The 9,153-nt window shown below is 37.9% G+C and overlaps 1 protein-coding gene across 2 annotated transcripts; it reads left to right on the top strand.

Moving 5' to 3' along the window:
* The first annotated feature begins 2,519 nt into the window (after nucleotides 1-2,519).
* On the top strand, nucleotides 2,520-5,458 carry ctsl.1 (cathepsin L.1). 2 transcript variants are annotated; one of them, XM_034859044.1, is made up of 9 exons: nucleotides 2,520-2,663; nucleotides 2,927-3,031; nucleotides 3,288-3,430; nucleotides 3,575-3,772; nucleotides 3,862-4,053; nucleotides 4,338-4,503; nucleotides 4,626-4,731; nucleotides 5,019-5,122; nucleotides 5,281-5,458. In XM_034859044.1, the coding sequence occupies exons 2-8, from the start codon at nucleotides 2,932-2,934 to the stop codon at nucleotides 5,116-5,118; spliced, it is 1,005 nt and encodes a 334-aa protein (XP_034714935.1). In that variant the 5' UTR covers nucleotides 2,520-2,663; nucleotides 2,927-2,931; the 3' UTR covers nucleotides 5,119-5,122; nucleotides 5,281-5,458. The 2 variants fall into 2 exon arrangements, with proteins under 2 accessions (XP_034714935.1, XP_034714936.1); XM_034859045.1 differs by having other exon boundaries at nucleotides 2,552-2,663; nucleotides 2,931-3,031.
* The last annotated feature ends 3,695 nt before the right edge of the window (nucleotides 5,459-9,153 follow it).

The raw sequence follows: 9,153 nt of genomic DNA, 5'->3' as shown, positions 1-9,153 counted from the left end.
AAAAAATGTGTCTAATTTGGAAAATAAAATGGCGTATTAAATAATGCATGTTGACTAATTTAAATACAAGCTCCCATTGTATTTTGTGACAAATTACATATTTTTGTCCAACCAGCGCAATACAAACTCCAAAATACTCAAAAGTAATTTAATATGTAATTAAAATACATTTAATTGAAATACTGCTCACATGCTTTACCTCAAGCTCTTTGTCAAGGCCATGCACAAGCACACACAAACCTTGATATGAACTTAGTTTTCCCATTGCAATTGTACAGTATTGTGCTGAGTCATGACCTGTTCTTGTCACTTGACTGTTGCTGTAAATACTTTATAGTACTCAAGGTACATAAGAAACGTTATGCCTGTGTAAAGTTGCACTTGACTTCTAGTTATGGAACACATGATGACAAAAAAATTACAAAGCATCCCACACAATGAGTTCATGTGGTTGAGAAAACAGAATAACTTAGTTTCAGTATTTGTCAGTGCTCTAACTTTTGATACTTGAAGTAAAGATTTCGGATGTTACTGATTTAGAATGTGGTCTCTTACTTGCCATGGAGTATTTTTATATTTTGATATTCAGTAAATGATCTGAGTACTTCCACTGCTGGTCAACTGATCTAAGTCTTTCTAGCATGCTTGCTTTTTCTTGTCTCGTAAAGCTATATCACTAAAATAAATATGAACAACTGTAGCAGCAGCTCGGTTTTTGTTCTTTTCCATTATCTGCGAGTGTTATAAGCTGGCAAACTGTATTTACACTGTTTTTTTAAGAAGGAACCCAAGCACATGCACAAACAGTAACGACTGCTTATCCTGTAAATATGAGAAACTGGGCATTAACATGTTAAAACATAAGACACGCTGAGAGAGTTCAATGACATCTGTAAACTTTTAGCTTAGCTCTGAGTTTTTCCTCACTCCGCATCTTTATGGTTTAAGTATTGTCCTGACCTAAAAGCCTTGTGATCGATGGACAGAGAAGCAGAGAGACGTCAATCCAGCGAGGCAGAGAAACACTCCGACAGAAGTAAATGCAGTGAACTACAATGGAAACATTTGCATAAATGTTTTGGATGTACAATATATAAATATAAGAGTTAAAAAGTCCAAGACTGTAAACTTTTGTTTCTTTTTTCTTTCCCTTTGTGTGTTTGACTACTAAATAATACTTCCACTCATGTTCCTGACAATGACGGATAGGTAAAATTTGCAGAGCAAATTGAACCTTACTGGCAAGTTGAAAACAGGATGTGTGTGTGTGTGTGGGAACAGAAAGGAAGTCTTGAACAACTGTCACTGGAAACAGTTGTGAATCATAAATCCAACAATATCTAATGTAGAGAAGAGTTTAATTTCAAATAATCTAAATGTGTACATATGTATCAATCAGCCGCCACTTCATTAGGTTTACTTTTACAATGTGGTCCAATACAACAGCTCTGTCATAAATTCTTTCTTTACAAAGATAATAATTTTCATGTTTTAATTGACACTGTCAGAGAGGTATTCATTTAACTGCATGCTATTGAGGTTGTGGTTTGCTGTCGTGTTGAACTGGATTGCTTCATTTTATGAGATGTTCCTGATATTTTGTCCACCCCGTTTACAAACATGAGGGGCAAAATATTAAAAACACCTCTCAATAGACTGAACTTCAGTTCAACGTCGCCGCTCACAATGACCTGAAATGTATACGTACATGACTAAAACATTTCTGACAGTGACAGCAAAAAGTGAAAAATGTAAGATTCGTAAAAATAGAATTCATGAGCTGTTGTCTTAGATCATGTTAGATTTCACAATCTGTGTATCTAATGAAGTGTCCGTTGAGTGTATTTGTCTGTGTTCAGAGTACTTCAAGACCTCCATCTCATCTTGTTTGTGTCTAATAAGCTAGAGGACCTTTTTTGCTTTTATGTTTGTTTTTTAAAAAAACTAAAAGAAAATTATGGGGGGACACAACTACAAATAAAACCTGATCAATCATGTGAATCACTCAAACAAACTTACTGGATGTTAACCAAGTTACCACTTACATACAGCATCGGGGAAATAAGAACACATCCATTAGCTACTAACATTTTCCAGCGTAACAGAAGTTAGTTGATGAGGTTTCAACTGAAACAGGTAGGTGATGGCACACATAAGCGCATGCATAATGTTATTGTATATATCTGTTTTACTTTTGTTTTTAGGATTCCCTACCACTTTGTGACTGGAATCAGAAGTCACTGCAGAAAAAAAAAAGAAAAAAAAGGAAAAAAAATCCCACAGTGTTTTTTCACATGAAGGCATCATACAAACAGGCTGTGTTTCTTTATTATGTAACTGCACAATTCCCCAACAACAAACTGTTAAAATGGCTCATGTGCTCACAGGAAAATCCTTTTTTTATTCATGACCCTGATTTTCATGTTTCTCAAAAGGATCACATCAAGCTCCTTATAATGTATGACTCACCCATTCCCTATTTCAATGATTGACTCCCTCTTTCTTTTCTCTGCCACATTATGAGCAGTTGACAACCACCTGACTGGACACACTGCAAGTCATGACTTTAGTCAGCTATATAAGAACCTCTCTCTAACACAAACCTGCATCAGATACAGGTGGTTGTACCTCAAACTTCACCACACACACCAACATAGAGACAGGTAAGCAGCTACAAGAGACATAACATGACACGAACAGACAGACAAGCACGCACTTCCTGTACTGCAGGTGCATTGAGGCAAAGAACAGAGACTCATCAAGATAAGAAAGACATGTAGGGAGAGATGAAAGACGAGATTCAAAGGAACTGGGAAATAAATATGAAACAGTGGTAGCGTGCATTTGACGTCAAAGTCAAAGAGTTCAACCTGTGTGGTTTCCTGAAAGTCACAAGGGATCTCTGTGTGTTCTCTGCTTGTGTCATTCAGGATGAAGCTGTTGCTGGTTGCTGCTGCTGCTCTGGCCGTGGCCAGCTGTGCCAGTATCTCTCTGGAAGACCTGGAGTTCCATGCTTGGAAACTCAAGTTTGGTGAGACAACCTTATCAGACTGTATTCTTGTGTTGTCGTCTGTCGTCAAATTCTATAGATCTTGTTCGGCTTTCTGTGGAAATAATGCAAGTGAAGCTTACGTTTGAAGCGTGAGTGTTCAGACAACATGTAAAGATCTAAAGTAAAGGGATTTGTAATTTGCCTCCATGCTTAGAAGCTTACATTCTGTTTGTGAGCTAATCAAAGTAAATCTCTTCATAATTTACCAAGGATGATTTCCTTTTCTGATTGGCAGGAAGGTCCTACAACTCTCCGGCAGAGGAGGCTCAACGCAAGGAAATCTGGCTCAGCAACCGCAGACTGGTGCTGGTGCACAACATCTTAGCTGATCAGGGTTTCAAGTCCTACCGACTCGGCATGACGTACTTTGCTGACATGGTATGTTTGGAAAAACAGAAATGTGGTTTCTGCCATCATGTAGCTTTTAACTTTCACCATCAGCTTGTGAGGATGCAGTGAAAGACATTTGGGATGAAAAAAACAACAACACAATTACATGACACTTTTGTCCCTTTTAACCAGGCAAATGAGGAGTACAAACGCCTGATATCCCAGGGCTGCCTTGGCTCCTTCAACGCTTCCATGCCTCGCCACGGCTCTACTTTCCTTCGTTTATCTGAAGTAGCTGATCTGCCCAACAATGTTGACTGGAGGGAGAAGGGATACGTCACTGATGTTAAGGATCAGAAGCAGTGTGGCTCCTGCTGGGCCTTCAGCACAGTATGTCACAATATACTGTTGTCCTTTCTTTTAGTAATGCAGAGACTTTACACAACAACTGATTTTAATTTAACTCATATCTTTTATAGACTGGCTCTCTGGAGGGTCAGACCTTCAGGAAGACAGGGAAGTTGGTGTCTCTGAGCGAGCAGCAGCTGGTTGACTGTTCTGGCGACTATGGAAACATGGGTTGCATGGGAGGCCTGATGGACTACGCCTTTCAGTACATCAAAGCCAACGGAGGGATAGACACCGAGGACTCCTACCCATATGAGGCTGAGGTAAACATAAAGCAGTTTGGTTGATAAAGCAGAGTTGGAGATCCAGAACAACTCATTCTGACAGTGTTACAAAAACATGATGTCCGTCCGTGTAAGAGATGCACAACACTGTCATCCTGTGGACAAAGTGTAAAGTGGCCCAAAACCTTGAAACTAAATTTTGAGAATGTAATACTTGAAAAATGTTGTTCTCTGATGTAAACCTAATGACAACTTTCTTAATGTGTTGGTTACCATCGTATGGTAAAAATGTTGGTGATTGTAAAATATTTTCTCTGGATTAGGATGGGCAGTGCCGTTACAACCCTGACACCATTGGTGCCACATGCACAGGCTATGTTGATGTGGAACAAGGCAATGAAGGTGACCTAAAGCAGGCTGTGGCCACTGTTGGACCTGTGTCTGTGGCCATTGATGCTTCTCATGTGTCCTTCCAGCTGTACCAATCAGGTAAACAGTTTTAAACACTGTCCTGGCTGCCAGAAAATATTCTTATCAAACAAGAAGAAATGGAATCTCATCTTCTTTTTCTAACCTATCAATGTGTCTTATGTGTGTTTGTGTGTTTCTAGGAGTGTATGATGAGTCAGAGTGTAGCAGCTCAGAGTTGGACCATGGTGTATTGGCTGTGGGTTACGGCAGTGACAACGGACATGACTACTGGCTGGTCAAGAACAGGTAAACACCCAAATCTGTTGCTAATATTTGAAATGATCGACTGCTCTGCTAACACTGGAGACAGACATTTGCTGTTGTCACAGACAGCAGCATTGAGGTAAGTAAGGATATTTATAAATGCCTAAATGAAGTTATGTTCTATTAACCTTCCCCATTACTATGATTTGCCGCTATTAATTTGACCTCTATCAGATCATTATGTCTCTACATAGTGTTGTTGCTAATATTGTAACTAGGACTTTACATAGAGCCGCTGAATATTGTTGGTATTGTGTGTGTTTCTGTAGCTGGGGTCTAGAATGGGGAGACAAGGGATACATCATGATGACCAGGAACAAAAACAACCAGTGTGGCATTGCTACTGCCGCCAGCTACCCCCTGGTCTGAGCAGGTGAGAGGAAACTTCCTTCCCTTCTAACCAAATATTCTTCTGAATCCAAAATGCTATTTAAACAAGTTAAAGTCTGCACAGATGTACCTGAAATAATGTGTATGTTTGCAATTTATTGTCCAATAACTGTTTGTTGTTCTTGTTTATTGGATTTTCAGGTCCAGGTTTTTTCTCATGGAGGAGAAAAGTGAAATAATTTACTGTAATTTCATAAAGAAAAAGTTATGGAACAACATGTTCTTTTGTTTTTCCATGGATGTAAGTAGGGACCAGAGTCTGTCTGCACTTTTCATAGAAAAACATTTTTATGAAGATTGTAAATATAGAAATAAATTGTTTTACATTGAGAGATAAAAAAATAAACATTTGTGTATATGATTTTGTTGCTTTTCATTGTCCATTATTCTATTATATGGACTGTGTCGATGTGCATTTTGGAGCTCTAGAGAAGGAAATGTCTGTCTAAAGTTCAATCCACCACTTTGGTCCAGACTGAAATATCTCAGCAACTGTACAATGGTGCCATAAAGTTGAGTGCAGACATTCATAATCCCCAGAGGAAGATGTTTAAAGACATGTCTAGTTGACCCGATCTACCAAAGTGTCCTGTGCAAGTAATTACATTTTGGAAAATGGCTGCAACGGTTATGATAATGCCAATCTGCAGTGGCCCAATATCCATATCTCTTCTAAATACATTGAGCTATACATGTGCCAATTTTGGTGCTTGAGTTAGCCATGGCTTTAACAATGACCTGACTTTTGCTGTAGTCCCACCATGGTTGGCATTTTTTGTGTGTGTGTGAACTGTCATCCATGAAATCGTGCTGTAGCACGCATGTGCCAAAACATCACCTGATTTATTTTCATGACAAAGTCAAAGGTAAATCAACAGGGTTGGCATACATTTGACTTATTATTACTGGTTTGACAAAAAATTGCAGATATTCCTTTCCCCTGTAAGACAACTTGTAAAAACCTTGATTATTGCCAAAAATCTAGAGTCATCATCAGGTTGCTTTAGAATTTTAACTTTGGTTTTAGCCGCAGCTTTACCTTTTGTTCGGTAATCAGCAAATGTTAGCATGCTAATATGCTTACTTAAGATGGTAAACGTGGTAACATAACCTGCTAAACATCAGTGTGTTAACATTGTCATTGTCTACAGGTCAACAAGCTGACATTAGCGTTTAGCCTCTTACAGCCCCAAGGAGCTGCTAGATGCTAGATTTTGGCCAGCTTTAGGAAGAGATCGCTTTCAATTAATTAGCTCAGGTTTTACAGTTGCTGATTTGTCATTTGACTGTGGCAGACTTTATTCTATTTTCAAGGGCATGTAGGGGTCTATCAATGATTTACATAGAGTTTTAGATTAGTTGGTGCTCAAGGCCAGTACGTATGCTTCTTGCATCTGAATCTAGTAATTCATTGCTTTTCACAACAAAGACATCAAAGTCAAAAACAGCATACGTTGTGACAGGAAATTATCTAAACCTTTTCAATTGATCACGATCTGAACTGTGCATTTTTATTTCTCAAAGATGAGAGATGATAAGTATGTGCTCCATCTAACTTTACATGTATAAGTAACTGCCTTAAGATTCCTAGTGTACATGCAGTAGCTACATTTTCTTGCATCTTCCAAACAGTTTCCCCTTAAATCAGATGTATTTAACAATACATTGTGTGCTATTTTTTACACTATAAATATATTTGCTTTGGTCATAGGTTTCACATCAAGTTGACTGAGACTTTTATTTGTAGACAAGTTGAACGTTTAGAAAAAAAAAACCTTTCTGAAAGCAGATTTTATCCTCATATCTTGGGGCTACATGTCATATCTGGATTCATTGCTTATATCAGTTTTGACGGAAATAAATGATTAACTGAGAACAACTGTGTTTGTTGTTCAAAAAGACTGTTTGGACCCAGATGCTGCTTCTGATTCTGGCTGCTTGCAAACCTCAGGCCAGAGATAAAATCCTGAGGGCAGGGGGTTTCAGAAGTGGAAATTAATTTTGGTAAAAGGAACATCTCCTCTTAGTTTTGTTTTTCTTCTGGAACCTTTGTACTTTTCGTTTGATTGGATAGCATTTACTTGCTTTATCTTCACGGATGCAATTTTGTTTTATTTTTTATTTTTTTAAGCATTCTGCGGTTTGTAAAATGTATTATCTTGATTCAGGTGGGGATGCATCCAGAGAAAAGGAAGAGGTAAAAGTAAAAGGAGATCTGGGCAGTAAATGTGAACACATAGAGAAACATGATGACAGAGCCAAAGACATTAAGAAATTATGCTCTTTTGTGGTTTGATCTCCTTTTTTGATGTCGTTAAAAAAAAAAAAAAAAGGGAATTACAGAAATTCTGCAGCTGGATGGATTTTGACTTCTATTACCTTCAATATATTTTACAGACAGACAATCTTTTGCTTTCAAGATCAGCCTCTCCTTCTGTCACATCTTCCCATCGTGACACTTGAGCCACCCAATCCTTAATAATAGGTTTCCGCATAAACCGTGATTAAGACACTGCAGAAGAGGAGAAATGGCAGAAATACATTTTGTCCTTACCTTTAACCTTTCAAACCACTAATGGAATACTAAAATTATTTATCGTGTGAGATTGTAATGTGTAAGAATAACTCACAAGCAAGAACACAACACAATATTAGTCAGACAACTAAATACAACCACAATTTCTTAGCCTTTCTTGTGATGGCAGAGTGATGTCAAGCCCGACCAACTATATTTTGACCTTTTTTTCAATCTGATTCCTGTCCAGTTAGAGTTATATACTGCACGTTAGTATATTTTGAAGTTAAGTGTGCATGTTTTATTCATATTTAACATTGACTTTGTTTTGAGTGTTAATATTGTTTTAGTTACTGTATTTTGGCCACCTCTTGGGGTCGTTCGGCCAGCCAACATTGTGTTTTCTTGCAGTTCAGTTTGCTGTATTTTGCATTGAGTTTTGTAGACTCTATTAGGGCCTGTTTTAACTAATATTCAAGTCTTACTTTGCATCTTTTGGCTAATAACTTTTTTCTAAGTTATTAGCTAATCTAAGACCTGCATCCTCACCTCCCGGTCCCCAACTTGTGCATTCAATTAAAGATTTAAGTAGACGTGATGATTTTAATAAGCTTGCCTCCCTGTTTTTATGTTTTTTGTATAAACTATACCGTGGCAATATAACTTAGTTTTGGGTCTCTCCCCCCCTCTGCTGCTCAGGTGCATAACATCCTATTGACCTTTTAGATAACACTAATTAACTTCACCAATTAAGGTCAGATTGGTGCCCAACCTTGGTTAATACATTTTTATGTGTTAATAAACTTGGATTCATCAGAGATGTGTGTAAAGTAACACCATGATGAAATCCTTCTTTCAACAGTAACAGTGCTTAAGGGTGTTGCGTGTAATCCTACTAAACAGCAGTACTTAAGCCATTATTGTTACATCTCTCTTCAACCTTAGGCGGTGGAAGGGTACTTCTCTCATCTGTAATCCATGAAGTCGGCTATAAATAAATGTACAATGCTTGAAATTACTTTGTTAATTTGTCATGGGTTATTCAGCCTAACTGCCTTTCATTTTACTGCATGCAATGAAGCTGAAACAGTTCAGTACACCAACCTGACTTTGCTTCAGTCACAAGACAGTTACAGATGATGCTGACTTCTTGATCTGGTTTTGAATATTTTACAGTTTGCAGGAAAAAGATGACCTTGCTTATGAAAGTCATTAGTGAGAACATGAGTGTTTTTTTTTCCCCTGAGGTAGATGACATCTGTTTTAATCATACACAATAGTTTCCCCAATCCAATTAATGAAATCACATTAAGTGATTGTAATTTTCCCATTCTAAATGTCACATCAGGTCTGGTTGTGATAATATTTTTAATAGGAGGTGGTGGGAGGTGAAACACTGAAGCAGGGATACAGGGGGAGGAGGGGGGCATATTAGGGGATTTAATCAGCTTGTGTGACAAAATGTGAACTTGACATCTTACTTTTTCCTCCCTTGGCTG

This window comes from Etheostoma cragini, chromosome 20 (assembly GCF_013103735.1).
Source record: "Etheostoma cragini isolate CJK2018 chromosome 20, CSU_Ecrag_1.0, whole genome shotgun sequence".
Taxonomy (NCBI): domain Eukaryota; kingdom Metazoa; phylum Chordata; class Actinopteri; order Perciformes; family Percidae; genus Etheostoma; species Etheostoma cragini.
The sequence above is the reverse complement of the archived record's forward strand: the minus strand, read 5'-3'. Positions and strand labels throughout refer to the sequence as shown.

What these genes read in the sequence shown, in the direction of transcription:
- ctsl.1 (XM_034859044.1), top strand. Translation starts at nt 2,932, where the DNA reads ATGAAGCTGTTGCTGGTTGCTGCTGCTGCTCTGGCCGTGGCCAGCTGT. An exon ending in TGCTTGGAAACTCAAGTTTG is followed by an intron (nt 3,032 to 3,287) that starts GTGAGACAACCT and finishes TCTGATTGGCAG; the next exon opens with GAAGGTCCTACAACTCTCCG. An exon ending in CCTGCTGGGCCTTCAGCACA is followed by an intron (nt 3,773 to 3,861) that starts GTATGTCACAAT and finishes TATCTTTTATAG; the next exon opens with ACTGGCTCTCTGGAGGGTCA.